The 24,190-nt window shown below is 39.4% G+C and overlaps 1 protein-coding gene across 1 annotated transcript in view; it reads right to left on the reverse strand.

Moving 5' to 3' along the window:
- Positions 1 to 18,282, reverse strand: part of LOC139739095 (inositol hexakisphosphate and diphosphoinositol-pentakisphosphate kinase 2-like) — a 52,609-nt gene extending 34,327 nt beyond the window's left edge. Inside the window, exons 1-11 of the mRNA XM_071649715.1 lie at positions 18,046 to 18,282; positions 17,517 to 17,863; positions 16,572 to 16,654; positions 16,017 to 16,171; positions 12,671 to 12,772; positions 10,989 to 11,150; positions 10,138 to 10,259; positions 9,159 to 9,260; positions 8,240 to 8,326; positions 7,280 to 7,397; positions 6,173 to 6,335 (exon numbers count right to left, since the gene is read on the reverse strand). Coding sequence (XP_071505816.1) covers positions 6,173 to 6,335; positions 7,280 to 7,397; positions 8,240 to 8,326; positions 9,159 to 9,260; positions 10,138 to 10,259; positions 10,989 to 11,150; positions 12,671 to 12,772; positions 16,017 to 16,171; positions 16,572 to 16,654; positions 17,517 to 17,863; positions 18,046 to 18,141 — 1,537 coding nt within the window. The 5' untranslated portion in view covers positions 18,142 to 18,282. The remainder of the gene's footprint in view (positions 1 to 6,172; positions 6,336 to 7,279; positions 7,398 to 8,239; positions 8,327 to 9,158; positions 9,261 to 10,137; positions 10,260 to 10,988; positions 11,151 to 12,670; positions 12,773 to 16,016; positions 16,172 to 16,571; positions 16,655 to 17,516; positions 17,864 to 18,045) is intronic.
- Positions 18,283 to 24,190: the final 5,908 nt, after the last annotated feature.

Here is a 24,190-nt window from a genome sequence, read left to right on the forward strand (position 1 = left end):
CATTTATATGCAAACCATCCCTTGCCGAGGTGTAAGTGCCTTATGCCAGTTTTTGCTTGGAAAGGGGCAAGTGTTCCACAATGCAATCAATTTAATTTCTTGGGGCATGATACCACACGATGTCCACAGCCTGAAAAGGGGGAGGGGTGGAGGGAATGAGGGGGTGTTGTGTGGATACATTGTTAAGGAACAACATGGAAGCATAATTATATTACTGTATACGCCATATATATATGTTTTAAATGGAGAGTCTAATTTTTCTCGAATCAGGACTTACCAACAATTTCACGTGTGGTTGAATTCACGATTGTGGTGATCAAGACTTAGGCTACTACACTGTATTATTATGCACCTTGTTCATGAACTACATGACTGTAAGCGTGCAAATCGCATACATGTCTGGATCAGAGTTGATATTTTCACGTACTGTTGAATTCGCAAACAGCTCTCCAACTCGTGAAATTCACGAAAATAACCCCCCTGCCAAATAGCATATATACAGTATATCAAGGCAAAACAGTCGCATATCAAGAGTCCCATATAATCGATTCCCTTTTGAGATAATTATGGCCATACACCATTGAGTTTTAGGGCATGACATACCAGGATCCCACAGGGAAAGGGTTTAACCTGGGCACAAAACATGAATTTGCACGGTTTTGTTGTTGTTGTTGTTGCTGTTGCTGTCTTTTCGTTGCTATTACCCACAGGAATACCGTACAAGTACACGTATTAATACCCTCATCACCAAAGTCATAATTTTGACCTCAAGTGTTGTTAATAGCCACTGGATATCCTTGGCCCCATTGCACAAAAGACTTGCAGTGTAGACTCTACAAGCCCCAAAACAATAAAAGACTATACCCCCCCCCAAAAAAAAAAACAAAAACAAAAACAACTAGAAATGTCGCTATGGCGACTGGTATGCCTCCGCCATAATGCATGATTCTCCTAATAGGTCTAGATAGTACATGTGGACAATGTGTGATTACATTTTCACAAAACTGGCAAAATATTGAAATGACAAGTTTGTCAGAAATGTGTTGAATGTTCACCTTCCTTGAACTTGGTTTAATTGGATGAATAGGAGAGCATGTATTTGGGGATTTAAGGACTTTAACTTGACTTTGACCCATTCATACATTTATGCATTGAGTAATTTTCATGGTACCGGTATGGAGAAAAAGTGCAATTTCTGTACTGAATAGTAAATTGTTACCATGTTCATCTGGCCTTAGACCCTAAAATTCATACACTTTCAGGTAGAACATGCATAGATATGCAGTAAGTTTCACGATAAATTGAGCCACTTCCGAGATATGGAGGAAAAAGTTAGTTCAGCACTTTCACTTGATCTTTGACCTTTTGACCTTTGAGGCAATAAAAAAAGAAAAAGAAAAAAAACTCTCCAGAGAATTTCTATTAGGTTACACATGCATACACCAATAGTGTAAAAAAAAAAAATACTAATCCTGCTGGCATTGCATGAACATGAGGGAAATAGTAAAATTTTGAAGTGTTGCACTTGACCTTTGACCTTTGACCCCATGAACCTTACATTCTCTAGATAATCACTGCCAGTCAGTACATGTATATATACTATGTTCCATGAAGATACCTTGAACAATTTTCCAATTTACAGAGAAAAAAAAGAAGTTTTAATACTTTTACTCCACCTTTTGACCTTTGACCTTTGACCTCATGACCCAAACTTTCACCAGAGAATCTAAATTGGGTAATACATGTATACACTAAGTTTCAAGAAAATATCTTCAGGCATTGCATAGATATGGTGGAAATAGTGAAATTTTATGTATTTGACCTTGACCTTTTGACCTTTGACCTTGAGCACGTGCACCCAAAAGTTGATAGGCACAACTTCACCCCCTAATACACATACATGCCAAGTTTCATTAGGATACCTCAACAGCTTTTGATAGTTACCTTGTCCACAAAATTCATTACGGACGGACAGAAAGACGGACGGAAGGACGGACGGACGGACGGACGGACGGACGGAAGGACGGACGGACGGACGGACGGACGGACAACCCGAAAACATAATGCCTCCGGCACCACTTCGTGGCGGAGGCATAAAAACAAAATAACAGTTGAGCACCTTCCTCAATTAGTAGCCATAGCTATAGCAGTTGTTGCTGTGTTAGCAATTCATGAGATTTACAGCTGATGGCAAATGAATGTGTCTACGGCCAGCTGTATTAATAGTCCCACTGCTAGGAAATTTGTTATATTTATGGCAATAATGCAACATATATCAGAGGGAGAAGAAAAAAAAATTATCCATGCAACAGTGTGCTTAAGAAATCATTATGCCAGTATTAGGTAAGTATGTTGCATATTGTATTACTTATAAAAGAGGAAAGATCTCTACAATTTGAATGTTAACAAAACAAAGAAAGAAAAGTAGTAAGATATGCTTGCACCAGCCCCAAAGTTTCTCATTAGTCTGATGTGACAAATATACTCATATAGACAACTGGTGACAAAAGTTCAAGGCAAAAGTTAATATGAACTAACTAGTCATAATATGTCATTGAACTATTCTCAGCACTGTTGGGCTGTATTTGCAAAATGATTTTTAACACAGTAACTCTAACACATTATTATACTGTAACAAAATTCTTTAATTTTTTTTTCTTTACTCTTCTACTTTGTTAAAAAAGAAAAGAAGAAGAAGCTGAATATGGTTGGTGCTGGTATGTTTGTTTTGCTTTAGAGGGGGACAGCAACCTGACAATTGGGATTTTTTATCTTCTGCATTGTGCTGTAACAACTTCATATTTGTGAAGTTTTGCATTAAAGCAAACACACTCCATCCTGACCAGACATTTGCATATCACCAAAAGAAAATATGAAAACTGTTGATTTTTTTGTTGTTGTTCAAAATAAAGTATTCAGTTACTGCATAACACCAATATTCAACTAGGCAAAGAGAATACAATTCTATTAAGATTGATAAGAATGATGACCGTCCTGCTGGTAGAAGCCTGTCCAATTAACTCTTTATGTGCCACATTTGCATGCCCGACTCAGTTGACGGCATGCCAAGTTTTGTTTTTTCAACAACTTTGCCGATTACACGTCCAGGGTTAACAAAAAATCTTAAAAAGTTCAATAGATTTGAAAAATGGAATGTTTACCCAAAGCATGACTATGTTGCTGTCTCAGAATAATGTGGCACACAGGAGGTTCACACCATGGCACATAAAGAGTTAATCAATCTAATGCTCCTATGTGAATTAATTAAAATCTATACGAACACACATTTCGACTATGTAAATCAATTCATGGTATTCATGTACAGATGAGTTATGATAAACCTTGCCTCCACTCTTTCAGTTAAAACATTAAAAAATGCAAAGAGCCCACTGAGAAGAATTTACCAACATATTCAGTGTAAATTGTAGGACAATGAAGAAGAAAGAATAGTAGAAAATAATATCTAGTTCTATGTACACAGTAGCAAAGAGAAATCACATACATATTCATGAAGCATCCATGTTTACGTATCTCAATCAGGGAAACTAGATCAACAGATCTGAAGTGAGTGGTATTTTAGTAGCTATTCTACTGAGAGCTCACAAGTTATATGAACAAGTATCTGCATTAAATAAAACTGAAATTAGAAATAGCAGGAAAGTGGAGCTTTAAAAAACATCCCCATACCACACAATGTAAAATTCAAAAGATTGCCAATGCCTTAGATAAAACATTGCAAATGTAAACCAGCTTCAGCAGATTAATTGCAGATATCAAAGAGAGAAGTAAATATGAGAGATGCATGTATATAGAGTGACTGAAAGTACAGCAGATCGAAAATTTTACCCTCTTTCTTCAGGAAATTGTTCAGTTTACCAACATCTGTAGAGTAAGTCAACATATATTACTTCTGTTAAAATCATACAAATTCTAAGCAGAATTCTAAGCAGAATCCTAAGCTTGTACGGAAGACCAAGAACAACTACAATACCTGGCATTTGCATGAACTACACTTTTAATGCTCAATAGACCATTTCTGTGATGTACATTCAATTTCTATGCAGGGTTTTGTTGACAAAAAGACTACTTTAACAACCACAAAGCTTACCCACTTTTTGCCCTACCTGGCGATGGCTACCAGGGGATGGCTAGTAGAAACCGATCAGTGGGAATCAGTGGGAATGCTGAGGGATGATTGTTCCAATCCTTGTGGGATTCATTTAAGAGTACATGATATATCTACTGTTGTATGAAAATTATTTGCTTCAGAACGGTCTCATATTCAAGTAATGTGCAGATTAATGCCCCGTCACTGACCAGGCACGCTAACCTGGAAACATTAAACTGCACATTACTTGAATATGAGACCATTCTGAAGCAAATCATTTTCACACAACAACCAATGTACTCTTAAATGAATCCAGCAAGGATTGGAACAATCATCCTCCAGCATTTCCACTGATTCCCACTGATCAGTTACTAGCCATCCCCTTTAAGGTGAATGTTAAGTGATTTCTTACTAAAGAAATTTAATCAGAGGGAGCAGGTGAGTAAAATGATTCAATCTTGTGAAAATGTCTGCTTTTACAGCAGTTGTTTCATGACTGTGATCTTGGGTCACAATACCAAATGGTTCTTTCGCAGCATTCTCATGCTTTATACACTCTGCTGCATTTGTTTTATTATTTTTCTTTCTTTCTTTACAGAAGTGACAATTTAATGAATGAATGGCAGAAAGGGAGGTGGGGGAGGGGCGTGATCAATCTACACACCAGAAACATTATAGCACCATAAGCACTCAAATTTATTGAGGGCAGCGTCACTGGGTATGTTAACCCTAAAAAGACTGGGCTATTTTGGTAGCTCGAAAGATTGGGGGGGGGGGGGGGGGCTAAAGGGCCCCCCCTTAAGATCTCGGCCGTGGATGGCGCGATCGCCGCAGAAATTTGCACAATGGTAGTGAGCGATGTAATCTACAAGATCGTATATTTAAATTTTACAAAATAGTCATCTTTTATTTTATTTTGATTAATTATGCTAATTTATGCGAGAAATCAGACTTTTGATCTAAATCAGTAAACAAAGCTCCAAAAGTGCTCATTTTTGGTCTAGTTATTCTTTGTGGCATTTTTAGCAAATGCACTTGAAAAAAAATTCGGTATCAAAATTAATCTCTTATTTATTCTATTGTTTTATGAATTTCTTATGTATTTCATTGTTTTTTAACCTTTTGTTTTTGTTGTTTTTTGAACAAAATTTGTGGCAGACACTTTTTGAAGCATAATACTCCTAAAACAAATTAATTCTAGCCATTGAGAGTAAAAATAAGCATATTTATATGAACCATGTGAAAAAAACTCAATTTGCATTGACTTTGTACACAAAATCACATTTTTGAGCCATTTTCGGCCTCATGTGCATGTACAAAAAGTTATGTAACTTCAAAACCGTACCCCCGGGCGTCACAAATTTGGTGTCAAAATGTGCGGGAAACTCGAAAGAAAAAAGTCATAGAGCATCGCGGCGAGAGCATTGCGTGTTGCAGAGTAATCGCGCGAAATGTCGAGGGGGGGCCTTTTAGCCCCCCCCCCCCGCAGTCTTTTTAGGGTTAAAGGAGTGAAAAATAAAAGCATGACCAGCAAATCATGCACAGTGGCTGCAGGATAAGTGGCAATAAAATCTTTTCAGCTCTTTGTGACCTGGTGTAAATTGTTGCTCGTGACACCATACTACTATGGTCATCCTACCTGTCTCTCCCCATCCCTCCCCCCCCCTTTTTTTTTTGAATGACCATTTCTGCATCTGATAATGACTATACCAGTTGTACAGTTGCTGGTCTTGCCGCAAAGAAGAGTTTCAACGTAATCATACTTCATGATAACAGCAACTACCATAGCAGCAGCCCAATGACTTCAAAGATTTCTACCTGTTTCCCTCGATACCAAACTAAGTCTTTTCCTTGCAATGGGGCCAAGTGATGTTTTCTAGAGTTACAAAAAAAAAAAAAACCTACAAGGGCTGAACAATTCAAAGTGAATCACCAGCAATTTTATAGTAGTAGGTAACAGATGATGGGCAACTGACGGTGAAAGAATGGTGGGGTTGGGAGATAATTGCACATATATCATCCCCTCGGGAGATTAGGTGAGTTATTCCAAGGTTTGAGTTTTACCTTCTTCACTGCTGGAGTGCTTCATAATGCCCTTGGGGAGGTACTTCAGCTGCACCTTGCGGTTGATGCCGGAGAAGTGGCCGTACATCTCGAGGACTGCCTTCAGCTGCTCAAGCTTGGACTCCCGCTCCTCGATCTCTGGCTGGCTGCGGTGCTTTTGCCACTGTGTCAAGGAGTTAAGGAATGAGGCATTAGACGGGGCATAGGGCAAGGCAATAGGGTGGAGAATGGGGTGAGGTAGTGGACAAAGTATGGGCAATGGGTGGTGCACGGGGTAAGGCAATAGGTGGGTAATGGGGTGAGGTAGTGGATGAGGTATAGGGTAAGGCGACGGGTGGGGCAGTGGACCAGGTATGGGGTAAGGCAATGGGTAGGGCATGAGGTAGCAATGGGTGGCACATGGGGTAAGGCAATAAGTGGATAATGGGGTAAGGCAGTGTACAAGGTATACGGTATGGCAATACGTGGGGAAGTGGACCAGATATGGGGTAAGGCAAAGGGTAGGGCATATGGTGAGGTAGTGAACAGAACATAGGGTATCAAAGACAATGGGTGGGGCATGGGGTGAGGTAGTGGACCAGGTATAGGGTATTAAAAGCAATGGGTAGAGCATAGGGTTGAGGAAGTGGACAGGGCACAAGGTAAGGCAATGGGTGGTGCATGGGGTGAGGAAGAGGACCAGGTATGGGGGTATTAAAGGCAATGGGTGCGGTATGGGGTGAGGTAGTGGACCAAGTATGGTGTGAGGTAGTGGGCAGGATATGGGTTGAGGATGCAAAGATGACAAGAGAGCATTAATCTCACTACAAAGTATGATTTAATCATACATTCTAGAAACCTCTCTCATTCAAGGTTTTAAGCATGTTTAAATCCACTGCACCTTGAAAAAATATCTTTCAAAGCTAGTGCTAAATTCTCAATTATGATACATTGTTACAATCAAACTCCAATCAATGCAAAATTATTTATCAATACATGTTTATATTCATTTTATACAAGTAGCAGAGAGCAGTTACATTTGACAACGGTAAATAACTCTACCTTACTTTCTAATACACAAATGTATTCTTGGGCCGGCTTTGGGTTAATGAAAATAAGAGCTTATACCTTGAGCTCTCCAAGGAGGTATCGTGCCACATCAAGAATCTTCTGCAGCTGCTTGGGCCTCTTCAGTTTCACCTTGCCCTTGGAGCGGCCACCGTACTTCTCAAACAGCCGGAAGAACCTGACGTGTCCAGCGGAAGCAAACACTTACATACCAGTACACAGCAACACTGTGTATTCCATATACTCACATGCACAGCAATTACTGTAAAACTGGACATTTTCGCAGGAGCAATACCTCATGCTCAGTAGTATAAAATGGATTTTGCATGTTCTAGATTCAGCAGGATCAAAGAGATAAAATCTTGTTACATACTAGCAGAAACATTCATAAATTATGCTTTTATTTTCATGTTAGTTTCTTGTCGCGTGAAATGCGCAAAAATATCCATACCGCTCAAATTTCCACTTATACAGTACTTGCATGTAATTTAAGCAAGTCTATCACAAAATGCCCATCAACATTAATCGTTTGCTTGTCAGAAATCAGTTTGAATGCTTTTGAATGAATTCACGCATGACATCTAAAACTGCACAAAATGATACAGCAGAAAACCTGATTGCTGTTTTACTCTTTCCATCAGACTCTGTCATGACTACAAATAAGTTTGTATCTAATCGATATGCATGGTATTCTCATGCACAGCTGACTGCAAAACCGGAAACATTTGCAGCATTCACCTTTCTTGAATTGGAGCTGATGGCCCTTTTTGCAGGATAAAATTATCACAAATTGCCAACCACAATAGAACATAACACCGTACAGACTTCTAATGCATTGTGTCGGCAAAAACTTTTACATGTATGTTACTTTCATTAATTTTGGCTCCTTGCGAAATTTGCGAAAGTGTCGTGCACACAAAGGTTTCTGGTTTTACGTTATACAACCTCGCCTATACAAAAATTAACTCAATTTCACAGCCTCATAGATGTAGAGTTAAAAGTCTGGCAAGAATTCCTTACCTTGGATGCTTCACTTCCATTTTCATTTTCTGCTTGGGTGTCCGGTCTCCATGTCTGATGACAGCTATAACACATCGCAGCTCCATCCTGGAATCACAATGTGATTTATCAATGGAATTTTAGATAAGGACTCTTTTGTTAATCATCATATGATGTGAATGACTAGGTGAGAAAAATGGCACCCAAGCCTCCAAATACTTGACTTAAAGTACACTGCCATTAGCTTCAATCACTTTCTTTATCATTTCTTCATCAAGATCACAACTAATATCATTTTGCAAATAATACATGTACATGGCACTAAACTGTACCAGTCTCATCTTAGAAATGACAATCAGAATTTATTTTAAAAAAAACCATATATCTTGCAGCATCACAGACACAAAAACTTGTAGGTACATTTGTATTCACAAGGTTTCTACAGTTGACTGAAAATGATGACTAAGATTCTGCAACCCTACACAGCACTCTATGGGCACTTATAAATGTACACAGATCAAAAGTTTGAATACTTCCAAAACAATGAATGAAGTGGTTAATGACATTTATGCCTTTAGCCCCCTTATAAAACTTCACTGCCCAATAGGGAGCTTTCACAATGTGATGCTGTGAAATGTGCGCCAGTAGCATGTTCTTCAAGCTGTTGTGCCTCACAAGCACTTTCACAAATGTCTGATGTGGCAGCTTTAATCACTGATATGCAAATTTTCCACATGCAAATGTGTCAGTGATGTCAAATTCCTTCAGCTGCATCAGGGCTTCCAAGTCGACACTACCATGGCTGACTACCATCATAGATCTAAGGCAGAGTTTGAAGCTCGTAAACTATGCCAACTGCTGAAATTTGCACAAGATTTGCATAATTTCACATCTGCGTTACCACAGCGAAAGCTCCCTATTACCCCCTTGGTCAACTTACATGGTTCCTGAGGTGGTGGGCATGTAGGGAATTTCCTCATCCAGTGTGAACTTCTGCCAGGGGATGTTGTACTTGGGCGCCAGCTCTCTCATTATCATGTTCCTTGGTTTTGGAAGAAACAAGCACGTAAACTTCATCATATATTGTACATCATCACTGCCACTAGCTAGACACTGTTGGGTCAATTAAAATGTCTCCATGCTATCATGTTTGTCACTGTTAAAACGGCATTTGTACAATTTTACACTATGCAGAGTACTGCATTTCACAGGTGTCAAAATTAACACGCCACAGTATGATTCCTAAAGTACCAACATATATGGTGGTCAATAAATTTATAATCAAAGTACACACACACACACATACACACAGTTTTGACATGACTGTAAAAGGATTAACAAAACCAAACAATACTTTAAGACTGTACATATATCCAACAATTGTAAAGGTAATCACTGTTTTAAGATCCCGTGTGAAAACTATTGAGTGTCTCATCTCTCTTTCTTAGCATGTATTTCTATTTTCGTCTAGACTAAGAATCAAAAAGAAAGAATAGACAAGTGCCAGAAAGTGAGGATTGTTATCTTGAGCATAATCCATAGAAAATGCATAGAATGACTGGAAGAATTACAGCCTGTTGAAATCAAATAACTCGCAAGCTGGAACAATATACACAGAGGTCAGGAAAAACCATGATTCAATACAACAAAATTTATCATGAAGGTTCAATGTGGGGATGTGGGCCACCACACATTGCTTCACAAGAAAAACATTCCATGATTTTCTATGTACTTGTACATCAAAACAAAAGACAATCCAAAATTAGCAACTTTCCATCTTTGAGTAGATATTTTGCCAAACACAGTCATTGAATAATGATTTGTAATCAGGTCATGAAATACAATTTACTGAAAAACTAAGAATCACACTTAGTATATCTGCATCTGACACAATATTTTAAGGAGTGACTAAGGCTCACCCAAGAATTTTGGCACAATCATCATAGTATTTCTTGGAGTTCTTCACAAAGCTGAATCCATTGACATCGCAAACGTAGGATTTCCCGCTGGCCCGAAGCAGATCAAAGCCACACACAGTTTGCTGGGTATGACAGAAGTTGCCAGACAAATTACACACACTTGTACACAAATAGTGCTCTGTTGTCAAATTATCCTAACCAAATGCAAAAGGAGCTAAAAGCTTATTGCGAGAAAATAGCTAGGTGACAATATCATTTCTAGCTTCTCTGTGGACTTACTTCTTTTGTGTGCTTGATCTTTGGACATCTCTTATTCTGAACACCAAACGATATAATGTAATTACACATATGATGTTATAGTTTTGGTTTATGAAGCACACAGCCAATTAGCAGGGCTGTAACCTTCTGCAAGCAAAACAAAAGAAAAAATCAACTCACAAATGATCAAACAAATATTGTTGCATTCTAAGTATTCTGAAGACAAAAAAAAAAAATATCACGAAACAGCAAAACTGCATGTATCAAGCTTGCTGACACCAAATTCTAGAAAAACACGTTTTCCATATTATACTACATTTTCTTCAATGTCATATGTATAATGGTTGGCAGCACTAAATAGGAAATGCACTCAACGACACGATATTCATAATTACAACACAAAAATTGACATGATTAGGTGAGTGACAATGCCATAAAGTCTCGCAACATTACGGCACACAGAAACGTTTGATGGCTGCAACCCATTATGTGCTACTAACACGAAAACCTCTCTCTCCTTTAAACAGCTACAAAACTTAAGTCCCATCGGACACATTACAGATAAGAATTATCTTGCAGCAACTCATGCCCACCTTGAATGCGAGGCAGACTTTCCTGGCGATCATTTTCTCGTGGTTGGTCAGAATGACCGGATAGCGGACCTCCTTCCCTTGACTGTCCCTCTCGACTTTACCGTCCAGGGCGGGTGATTTCCTGGCCTCAGCATGGGCATAGTCAGGTCCAACTGTGTAGACCTACACCGATATATGTACAGGTCACACGAGTGAAGCCAAAAGGTGGAACAATTACATCGCAATTTATGGACAGCATTGTGTCAGACACTCTCACATCAACATAAAGACCCTTTACCCATTGAGGACGAGCTGATATTGCTGTAACACACATCTTCCATAGAAAACTGCCCAAGTACATGTATGCTTGGGACTCGTCTTCAACGGGTTAATCATCACATTTAACCTTCACATCTGAAAAATCTGAAATATATATTGTAGATTTATATGTGCTCATATTAGATTTATAGAGCAATACTTACTGAATCTGTTCATTTCAGTTTCATCTTAAACGTCCTTTGCTGGAAACCAAAAACCATCAGTCCTGTGGTATTTTGCTTATGCTGTACAATGTATATGCCATATATTCTGCAAGAATATTTTACACATTGAGGCAAGAGAAACAATTTTGTAAGCAGCTGCATCTGTGATCAAGAATCAGTGACAAAATGTGAAATTCACATGTTAATCTCTTTTCGGGAGAAAGGTATGTGATTTCCCACCTTGAGGGCGATATACACAATGTCTGAGTTGTGGGAATGCAATATTTTCATGATTCCTTGATTTTGAAATACCAGTGGACTTGCAAAATTTTCAAAAATAAAAACATGGCAGAATAAACTACATAGACAGTAAATATTCAAAACACATTTATATGACCATTCGCTGTGATTGTAACACTTCTTTTAACCCTAACTAGGCCGGGGGGGGGGGGGGGGGGGCCTCCGAGGCCCCCCCCCTCGACATTCCGCGCCATGTATCGCAATCGCAAAAGGCTATCGCCGCGACGTTTCATGACTTTTTTCTTTCATGTTTCCCGCATCTTTTGACACCAAATTTGCGACGCCTGGGTGTGGGGTTCCGAAGTTACACATAAATTTGTACATGCATGTCAGACCAAATATTGCTCAAAAATGTGAATTCGTGTACAATTTCAATGCAAACTGTGCTTACAGGCAAATTTCATAAAAGCATGATTATTTTGGGGTTTTATTGATTAAAATCAATGAATAACATATTTCCTTGTTCGGAGCGATGGCGCTGACAAATTTCATCGAAAAAACAATGAAAAACATAAAGTCAAAAAACAAGGAAATACATAAGAAATTCAAAAAACAATAAAATACTTAAGAATTTTTCTGATATCACAATTTTTTTTATTACATTTGCTAAGGACACAAAAAAGAATATTTACACAAAAAATGTGCCTGTTTTGAGCTTTATTTTGTGATTTATACCAAATAGTCTGATTTCATGCATCATTATGCATAAATTAGCATAATTTAGCATAAATGATAATTTTTTTGAAAAATTAACATCAAGGTATTTTAGATTACATCATAGGCAATGTGGGTGCTAATTTTCGTCGCAATCGCGCCGTTGACGGCCCAGATCGGCTCTATAAACTACCTAAATAGCCCAGCCTAGTAAGCCCAGCCTAATCATATTGTATTGTTGAACTGTGCACCAAAAACAAGTCTTACCTTCACATCAGTTCCATCAGTGGGCATGAATTCTTCATACATGTATGAACCCACCCTCCTGATATGGCTCTCGGGGGAATAAACGCTGCTCCTGTTACGCATCTATCAAAAGAGTGAAAGCAGCCAGAAAAACAAGCAGAAACTTGAAATCAAGTTTCCATTATGACACGATGACATATAAACAAACAAAAACAAAAAACAAACAAGGCAAGTGCCATAATGTGTCTCGCCCATTCGCGTACAAGAAATTGTAAGCAAATGGGATATAACAGATAAAAAACTAGAAATGTCGCTATGGCGACTGATGCCTCCGCCATAATGCATGATTCTCCCAATAGGCGTATAGTACAATGTCTTCACAATGTGTGATCCATGACAGTTTCACATAACTGGCAAAATATTGATATGACAGGTTTGTCAGAAATGACCTGAATGTTCACTTTCCTTGAACTGGGTTTGCTATAATTGTCGAAGAGTGCAGGTACACAAATTTGGGGAATTGAGAATTTTTACTTGAATTCTGACGGACCCTTTTATAAGTTTAAGCATTGAGTAATTTCCAAGGTATGAAGAAAGAGTGTAGTTACAGTACAAAATAGATTTTTTTTTTTTTTTTTTGGGGGGGGGGGCATTGAAACCTGGCCTTTGACCCTTAACCTTTGACCTTTGACATTCTGGCTGGAAATTTCCTGGAGAATCTCCATTAGGTAATGCATGTATATATTAAGTTTTAAAACTAATAATGCAAGCATTTCATATGCTAGTGTGTGAGGGAAATAGTACAATTTTGAGGAGTTGACCTTGACCTTTGACCCCCTGACTATTGACCTATGACCCCTAAATTCCCTAGATAATCTCTACCAGTCAGTACATGCGTATGTACCAAATTCCATGAAGATACATTGATCCATTTGTGAGAAAAATGATATTACATTTTCACCTAACCTTTGACCTTTTGACCTTTGACCTTATGACATGAAACTCTCTCTGGAGAATCTTTACGCAGTAGCACATGTCTACACCAAGTTTCAAGAAAATACCTTAGGGCATTGCATAGATATTGGGGAAATAGCAACATTTTTAGCATTTGACCTTGACCTTTTGACCTTTGACCTCTTGCCAATGTCACTAAGATCTACTCAACTAATTGTCCCATCATACATCATCCTTGGACCAAGTTTGGTGAAAGCTGCTTCATCCAGTTTTGAGTTATCACGTACACAGATAAATTTTAGGATTTGACCTTGATCTTTGACCTTTGACCTCTGTCCAATTTCACTAAAAAAGTAATCAAGTAATTGCAACTGATTGACAAATTGGCCTACATCGACGTAAATAAGCACCGAATTGATCAGTGTTTTAGTAGTAGCCATGATAAAAAATCATGGGTGTACATACTCGAGCAGGATTCGAACCTACGACCTCCTGATCACCGGACAGGCGTCATCTCCACTAGACCACCGAGCTTTCGCCCGACAGCAAGTGTTGGTTCTAATCCTTGTAGCATGCAGCGGGTACTGCTTTATTATTCAAATTCATGATTCTTCCGTCTAAATGTTTTCATTGCAACTGATTGACAAATTGGACTACATCGACGTAAATAAGCACTGAATTGATCAGTGTTTTAGTAGTAGCCATGATAAAAAAATCATGGGCGTACATACTCGTACATACCCATGATTCGTGGCGGAGGCATAAAAAAGAGATATAACAGATAAAAGAGGTATAAAAAGGTAAAAATTTATGGCAAAAGAGAAACGTGCCATAAAAAAATTAACATTGCGCCCTTAAAGTTCGTTGACTCCTGCCTGTGACCTTTGACCTTGTGGTGACCATCCACTTCCCAAGGGACATCTACCATCCAAGTTTAGTCACAAACGGACCTATGGATCAAAAGTTATGACCCATAATAGAAACGCGCCATAAAAACTTAACATTGGGCTCTAAAAGTTCGTTGACCCATGCTTGTGACCATTGACCTTGTGGTGACCATCCACTCCCCACGGGACATCTGCCATCCAAGTTTGGTCACAAATGGAGTTATGGATCAAAAGTTATGACTCATAATAGAAACGCGCCATAAAAACGTAACATTAAGCTCTAAAAGTTCGTTGACCGCTGATTGTGACCTTTGACCTTGATAACATGATTAATCAATTCCTTACCATTAGTGGTATCATTATGAGACAGTTTTTTTTTTTTTTTGTCAGACACAGTGGGCTACATTAACAAAGGTGGTTCAAAGCTCGCCTGAATTTAATCAAGTCCACAGACACGTGTAAAAAAGGCATACCTTGCACAAATGCATGTCAGCTTGCATTCATTATCTATGGGTGCGTTTATCAACTCCTTTTCTCGACAGAAACAGGTTATCCAAACAGCTTTCAAGGAATTTTTACGAGCTGATAAACGCGAAGCTGTTCTGAAAGCCCTTTAGGAAAGCCTTTTCGAAAGCCCCAAATTTGTGGCTATCCAAACAGGTTTCCTAAACAGGTTTTCAGAAACCTGTTTGTAAAAGCCTTTTGGAAGTTGATAAACGCAAAGCTGTTTTGAAACGGCTTTGTAGTCTTGTACTTCAGCACTTGTACTTCTCCTCGGGTCGAATAGCGCAATGCAGCTGTGCAGTGACAGGCCAGTTAAAAAATCGTGTTCGCAAAGAGAGTTGATAACCGCAACTATTTTGAAAGCCGTTTCTAAAGGGCTTTGGAAAGGGCTATCGAAAGCCGTTTAAACAGGGGAAAGTTGATAAACGCAGCCAAATTCTCATGCCGCCACTCAGAAATATTTGAAGTATGTGCTAAACTGGAGCTGCCTCACAGATAGGAAGACAATTGATTCATGTGGCATTGCATCATGACTTGTCACTCTCAAAGGAAGATATGTCTTTATGATGGTAATTGCTTTTTGCCGTCCCTTCTTAGAAAACAAGCGGCACATTAATAGTACAGGCAGTCAGGGCTTTGGAAAGGGCTCTCGAAAGGGCTATGGAAAGGGCTTTCGAAAGGGCTATCGAAAGGGCTATCGAAAGCTGTTTAAACAGGGGAAAGTTGATAAACGCAGCCTATGTCTGTTGGAACGCATGGTCTGACACCTATTCATGCAACTACAACTTAAATAATATATAATCCATGGACTCAATTAAAAATCCCTTCATTAAACCCAGCAATGAGTAGTCAGGTTGCATAACAATGATTTGTATAAAGCTTGCTGCATCAAGAAAAGGATCGACATCTTTTTCAAGATTTGCTTTTAACCCTTCTGTGCCTGTGACTTATGGACAGTGAGTACCATGCCATGGGGTTTTCTGTGTCAATCGGCACTCAGAGCACACGAAGGATTAACTCACCTTTCTGAAGAGCCGCTGACTTCCTCCCCCTGCCGATGAAGGATAGTAGATGTAAACGTTGTGATCCTCAGCCGAGACGGGCTTCTCCACAAAAGGCTTGCGGAACACCGCCTCATTGATCTCTAGCTCATCTTCATTCTCCACCAAAGAATCATCTGCCAGACACACAAAACAAACAAACAAACAGATAAATAAACACAAATGATGATGAAATATGACGTGTATATATGTAAAAGCCATTGTGAGACCCCGATACACACACTATAAACCGACTGTAAAAGGGTGGATAGACACATTACTGATGTAGAATGAACTGATGAATATGTCAAGAAGGGATATGAAACATATGGTAAAGGTGAGAAAAAAAGTAAATAATAAGTGTAAATAAGATATAGAAAGTGAGAAAAAAAAAGGTGTATAAAATCCTATGAAAAGAGCAAATCTGTTTCTAAAATCCCTTGGATTGGAAAAAAGGGGATACAATTTCAATATCTAATTGATCATCATTTATTCATATGTCATTTATTTTTGTTTACAAACAATAACAGCACTAACCTTCTGGATCGCCATCTCTGTCGTGGATACCAAACCGTGGTACTGGGATGTCCTCATCAGACAAGATCTGGAAGACTTTCCTCCTAGTACAGGGAGAGGAGAAGTTAGTGGGAATGAGATTAGACACTCCTGGTAAATACAGATAACATAACAGTAAATCAGTGACTCCATATACATCATGAATGAAGATATCATCTCATCCATCATTTCTTCACGTCTCAATGCAGTTGTCTTTTGCGGAGGTTAAATAGCACGTACACATTGTACAATTGTTGTCAAGGACAGACAAAGGTCAGCCATGTTCAGTGTACTCTTACATTCCCCTTTTTCATGAGAATGGGAGTGCACTGAAACAGTATGGTACTTGTAAGAAGATTGTGACCAGCTCGTGTGTAAAGTTCATGGGTTCCTGCGAAAAGGTTCTCTCAGTCTGCATTTATTTCACAATGCCAGACAAAAGCATGGCAACATTTACCCCTTTCAGTGCCAGATACTTTAGACAGTGTGTACAACAGTATTGGGTTTTCTGTGCCAACTGGCACTCAAAGCACAAAAAAGGTTAAAGGTATGGTTTACCTTTGGGAGCAGTGATTTGAAAAAAGTTCAAGTTATCACATTTGATGCATATGTGTAGGTCAGTTGTATCCCAAAATATCCTACCACATAAAAATTTTGCAATAAAGCCTAAAATATAAGGAGATATCACTGTTTTTCTCGCTTAACCATAACTTTAGATGGTTTAGTCTAGAAACAATTTTATTATAACTACTGTTCACATTTTGTATCAACAATGCTTAACACTGATTATACTTTTCACCACTGGTTATTTCTATCCCTAACTCAGATTTCAGAGCTATTTTGAAACACTAAAGCTGGGTTTTTATTTCATCTGCAAATGGTAAACAATGCCTTTAAAGGGGATGAGATTTGGGGAACTCAACTGACCGATCCAAGAGATTGTACTGGGCCTCCAAGTCATTGATGACGAACGGTTTGCACAGCTTTGCGTACGCGATGGCCTTGTGCAGTGGAAAGCCTGTGGAAAAGAAGGAGATGAGCGCATCGCACTTCGGCCAGCTCTCCACGGGGTCGTTGAGGATCATGTCCTCATCGAAGATGTCCAGGGAGATGCCCTCAAACTTCTCGAGGCGGTGCAAGATCTCGCGCATGGGGCGCGATCCCGACTTCTTGCCCATGCAGCAGATCCCAACGACCACCTTCAGCTTGTGCTCCATGGCATCCCAGCGGTAGAGATTTGACAGTGTCGAGGGGGAGGAATTCATTCCATTTGGCTGGAAAGATTTACAAGCCCACCAAAACAAAAGAAGGAAAAAGTGTTACTAATTTTTTTTTTCATATGCAAGCTTTTATGACTTTAATTTGTACAGCAAGAGTAGTGCATGCTTCTATCAAGTAACTAAAATTGAATACAATGGAGGAGCATGACTTTGCATTATTTGTATTTCAAATTTACCTGGACAGACATGGGATCACAGGAACCATCTCCTAACAAGGATTCTTCTCCACCACCGCTGGGTCCCTGAGATGTTTTCTTGCCCGGAATATCCATGCTAAAAATGTGCTGTGATCCAGACTTGTTTAGATGGCCTTTAAAGATTTGATGGCCATTGGAGTGGTCCGATCACTGACGGCTCTCTAGGACATCACACAGAGTTGGCTACAACCTAGCTGAAAAAGTGCTTTCAAAGTTGATGACCTGGGATGGACAGGATCGAACAGACAATGTAAATGAATGAACAGCCATTAAAACAAACAAACAAACACTTAAACCAACAAACAATCATTGCATTACAGCTTATTCTGACTCTCCTAGCTAAGTAGATTGCGCATGATAGAATTTGCACCCTATCAACTACCATGTATTGTAGATCTAGGCCCTACAGTGTATGTCAATTTTTTTTTTTTTTGGGGGGGGGGGGTGGGAGGGTACAAGAAAGGCAAACAAAAACAATAACCCAACAAGAGGCATGTTAATGGTAGCATGAAGTCATTAACACAGTCCTTACAGTACAGCAGTAAATTCATTTTTATCTAATCTTCACCAACTCTAAATTAAATACAATAAAATGTTCAGATGGAGTTGAGAGCCCCTTTGTTATACTTTTAAAAAATTGATTACCAGGTAGTTTAGACCAAGATGTGATGTAAAGCAAGCTGCCCATAGACCACTAATGTAAGTTATTAGATTTGACCATATTTAATAACACCATCCACAATTTGACAGCTGGCTCCATGGAAAACCTATGCCTTTGACATGCGCTGTTGAATTTTGGCACGGGAGGTCAAACCTGGTGCTGTTTTTTTTATGTAGGGCCTATATGTTGTATAAATGTTATGTTTTGAGCGTATTTAAACATACAACCAAGCTAAAAAGGGCATTCTTTAATTCAGGATGACACAAATGCTGAATCACAACAACGATGTCCTGGCTGCTGCATCAACTTGAGTACAAGAACCAGATCTTGTACTTAAGTTGTAGGTAGAGCTAAACTCTACACAGGTTGTCTGGGCCTGAGATATAAATCCCTTAATATGTAACAATGTTACATCAACATGTGAATCGGGTGTGATGTTCATGCTCAGAAGCCACTTGACTGTCTGAGCAGGTCACTGCACCCTGCTGGGAGCCAAACAAAAAAGTAAACAAAACTCACTCGATCAGTCAACGTCAACCATGCAACCAGTGAACCAGCAAATAATAACAATTTATTAACGTCAGTTACCAAAAGTAGAGGACATTTCTCACTAAACATAGGCCAAAAATAATTGCCGTCACTTTCAACATGCTTCTCCAGCCCTCGTGTAGATCTGGGCCCTGTTGCATAAAACCCTTACCGCTGGACTTACCGCTCCTTTCTAGCGGTAAGTCTTCAAATTACTAGTAGCGGTAAATTTTATAATCCTTGATGCTGATTGGCTGTGACACCTATAATTTTGACGGTAGTTACCATTGAAATTCAACGGTAAGTTTTATGCAATGGGCCCCTGGTTTAATACTGCTTCGGCTCGGCTCTTAGCCTGTTGAAGTTGTAAACTTGTAACACGGTGCAGCTGAGTGCGTGGGCCCTGTCGTCTGATACACTGAATGCAAAATCAAGAAGGCTGCCAATCAAGTAACCACAGCAGCGACCCCAACACGTATTACAGCGCCCCGGGCCGGGGTTACCAATCAAGAAACTAGTGACAGTGTACCGGTACAAATGTAACGTTACTCTATCTCAGTAGCTGAGCCTTTTCCTCGACTCCTAACGGGCAACGCATTCATGTACCTCTTTGTTCCTGCGAAGAAACAACACATCGAACGATGAAATTTAAACAGGAGTTACTATGCACTGCATTGCTCACCCCCATATTATGTGATTTTCAGCTCTTTTTCCTAACTCCTACAGCGTTCCACTGGTAGTCACCCCATATACACCGGCATATTATGTGTTGATTAGTGTACAATCATAATACCATAATGGGTGTACAGCTTCAGCGTGCTGTTGATGCAGTACACCGCGCGTAATCCAAGAGCATGCTGTCGCTTTTTCAGCAGTGTACCGACCTGAAACCTATGGTGGCCCTAAAGAGACAAAGCGAATAAAAAACAAAACAACACAAAACAAGACAAGACAAAACAAGTAGGTCTACACAAGTAAAAAAAAAAAAGAGTACACATACGTTGTGTATTAAATCTAATTTACATGTAATGAATTTTGCTAGTCAAGAAGGCTTAACAGCGATATTTCGATCAAAAGACTTTTGACAGTCATGTGCTTCATTTTTGTACTTGATTAATTCGGTCTCTTCACTGAGGTCTGTGATACGGCTGACTCTTCTTTCTGAACTTATTAAAGGGATCGTATAGTTTTGGTTGAGACCTAATTTCAGGTTTCTAATATTTTTTTGTGAGATAATGAGAAACCTCTTATGAGATCAAGAGCAAGTAATTCTATGAGGAATTCAACGTTTATTTGATTAAAATTGGTTTTGAAATGACTGAGATATGCCAAAAAAGAGCGATTCTAATAAAGTGTGGGACCCACACTTTATTACGATCGCTTTGTTTTACTTTATTTTTTGATGTTTCAGTCATTCCAAACCCGATTTTCGTCAAATAAATTTTGAATTCCTTTTAAAATGGTATGTTCTGTACTATATCATAAGTGTTTTCTTGGTATCTCGCAAAAAGTTACAAGCCCAATTCTCATCGCCACCAATACTGTACCATCCCTTTAATATCATTTTTTCCAGGGGAGATACTGTTTAAAAAAAAAGGAGGCTAGTTTTTATAGGCTGGGGAGGAGATTATGCAATTGGGGGGCAGCCCCTCCCCCCCCCCCCGCCTTACACACATTTTTATTTCTCTGAAAAAAAGTTGGAAAACAAATAAATAGAAAACATCACAAGCAAACCCATGGCATTGTTCCGCTCGAGATTCTCTCCATCGAAGAGGGGGGGGGGGGGGGATCATCGATCCTGACCCCCCCCCCCCCCATATATAACACACAAAGGTTCTGCAGTCCCTGTTCTAGAGGCCATGAACGTGCGTTTTTCGTGAGTCCTTGAATATAATATTCTGTAGCTAAATTCAGGCTGCCCCAGGATTTGTAGTATCGCCTGCAGATAGCTACTCATCCAATTTGCCTTCTACCTCCTTTCAGACGGTAGAAAAAACTCTTGCAATCGTGATCGTTATCTCTATTGGAATAATCACGATTGCTATTAAATCGAGATATTTCTATATATGACAGTTCGAAAGCAAATTATAACGATTCTAGAATTTCAATTTGCAACTCGAGGTCCGGAGGTAACATTGATTCGCTCAATTATTCATGGTGCGCACTTCCCGACTGAAAGATCTGACCTAAAAACAACAATAACAATAACAACAACAATAACAACAACAACAACAACAACAACAACAACAAAAAAGCATGATTGAGGAGGCGGAGCTTGGCTCTACCCTACGTTTACTCCGCCCACAGACAGCTCGAAATGAATATATTGCAATCTTTATGAGCTACAATACAGTATAGCTAGCGCCTTCTTCGCGAGTCTGATTGACAGGTACAGTACCAGGAACCGCATACATGTACCTTCAAAACTCAAGTCAAGACTACAATCACGATTCATATAAACTTGATTACGTTCCAGCGTCTGAACGCACCGTAACTAAAATCAAGATTGCAATCACTTTCAAAAAATTCATTTAAAAAAAGAGGTGATTACTAGAGAGCTCATTGTAATAATTAAAAAAAGGTGATAATACAAGAGAGCTTATTGTAACAAAGGACGCGCGTCCCCTACTACGCGCGTCCTTTGTGTCGTCATTAAAGGATCTGCACCCCGCGCATTGCAATGGAGGGTGAAGCTTCATCACTATGGTAATGTGCTAACACAGTTGACTCGACCATACACAGTGCGATACTAAAGTACCAAAATTATAACTGAATGTGATTTTTAAGGTTTCTCCAGACACTGAAGGACGATCGTCATGACAGCGCAATTTTAAATCATTTCTGGTAAGTTTTCGGATAGTCCTAGCGATTTAACAATTCGGGATCAGTGGGGCTAATTGAGTTTTTGCGTTGTGATACCTTCCTTTACCCGGTCTTATTCCTATTATGCTGATTCAAACCTCGATGTTCCATCTTCACTCTTTTAAAACCTTCTCTTATAGTACCTCCAGTAGGCCCTAGTATACATTCTGCATTATACTCACTAACGGAGTTGATCCGTAAAAATCACGTTCATAGGAGCAAGGAAAACTGTACTTTTTTTTTTTTGGGGGGGGGGCATTTATTTCGCTTTTCGTCGGAAGTTGCCCGGCAACTAACTGTGTGTGAGAGAAACACCGGAATCGAAAAAGCCTTCTCAGGAGTGTGTGTTTTTTTTTTTTTTTTAACTCTGCAGTTTACGTAGCACCTATCACCTACTGTGGCCTAAAGGAGGTTCTGTTGAGTGTAACGCATGAAATTCTTAATTTCACACTTAAAAAAACAACAACAAGCAAAACAAGAATATCTGCACTGTAGGTTCTATATTATCATCTTTTTCTCCATGCAAGGTCGTGTGATATTCGAACAATTCTTGATCGTCGAATGTTTTGATCGAGCAAAGATGCCAGAAGCATCTTCAGCTGATCAGGCAAACACAACGAGACATCCAGCCGATAGGGCCGGGTGCCCGCATGGTAACACAGCGATGGCTTTTTCCGAGGGCGCCACACGTCTCAACTTCCTCACAAGTCAGGAGGACTGTGAGATGATGAGGTAAGAATCTAGCAATCAGGATTTCTTCTCTCATCATCGCTATTCCTCTTTCTAAGGCCCTATCCCTCTCCGCCTCCTCCTTTTCATTTCCTTCTCTCTCCCCCATTCCCCCTTTTTCTCGCAATAGCTTTTACAAAGATCTCAAATATGTGATCCAGGGGCGGATCCAGGAATTCCGTATAAGGGGGAGGCGCCTGTCTATTTTTGTCTTTTTATTTCTTTTGTTTTAAATAACCAACAAAAAATATATATATAGAGAGAGAGAGGGCCCGCGCCCCGTGCGCCCCCTCTGGATCCGCCACTGTGATCTACAGCCAGATGAAGGAGTTGTAAATTACTATTTCATCAGAAAGAAGCATCCAGAAAATTTAACACAATACGAAACTCCCTTGTCATGATTATAGTCGACGATGTTTTCATTCTGAAATGTATGTTTAGAGACTATAGAGAGTGACCACACATGCCCCCCCCCAAAAAAAAAAAAAAAAAAAAAACCTGATTAGATTTTTACGATTCCCTTTTATCATTCCCAGTCACCTGACGAGAAAGAAAGGACACCACATTCTCACCATTTCGCATCTGGACATCGTCACCTACCAAAGCATGATCCAGGACCAACACAGCGACAGTCACCGTAACCATGGAAGCAGACATGGTGGGGTCCTCGCCTGACTCTCAGAACTACATGGCAATCATTAAGACACTTAACATTATTACACTTTTTTAATTCATACAAAAAGATATACATTTTCACAGCATTCTGCTTTATCCAACAAAACAAGATGTAAGGACATTCATAATTCAGTGAAAGTAATAAATTGGTAACAAAGATTGATCCTGTATGTTTCCAGTATGTCTTTCATCTTTTGCATGTCACACTGTGGTTGTTGGGGAAAAAATATAGGTAGAGGTACAGAGGAAGGGAGAATGAAGGGGATGGGAGGGGGGGGGGGGAGAGAGAAATCGACTACAAGACAAGTGGTGATTACGTGCAATTCAATTATCTTAATGTGCATGATGCATTTTTTTTTTCTCATACGACTACGAAATTGACAGTCACTTTTGTGGAATTATATCATACAACTTGCATGGCGTCCGATTTTATCGGCACTCCACCTTGGAGGAACACACAACCAGAGTGCTTGCTTTTCTAATCCCAAACCCACGTGACGTACATGAGTTTGTCAGCTGCTAACATGCACTTAGGCAGTCTGAGAACAAGGGCGCCATCAGCCCTTCCGGTCAGCACCAAATGGCCTTCAACACAAAATGCCCTTCAAATTAAATTGCAAAACCGAACTGCCTTTCTAATGAAATTAAACATTAAAAATGCATCGGGAC

The sequence above is a fragment of the Diadema antillarum genome, unplaced genomic scaffold, assembly GCF_040938485.1.
Source record: "Diadema antillarum isolate AM-2024a unplaced genomic scaffold, OU_Dant_1.0 seq00000782_RagTag, whole genome shotgun sequence".
Taxonomy (NCBI): Eukaryota; Metazoa; Echinodermata; class Echinoidea; order Diadematoida; family Diadematidae; genus Diadema; species Diadema antillarum.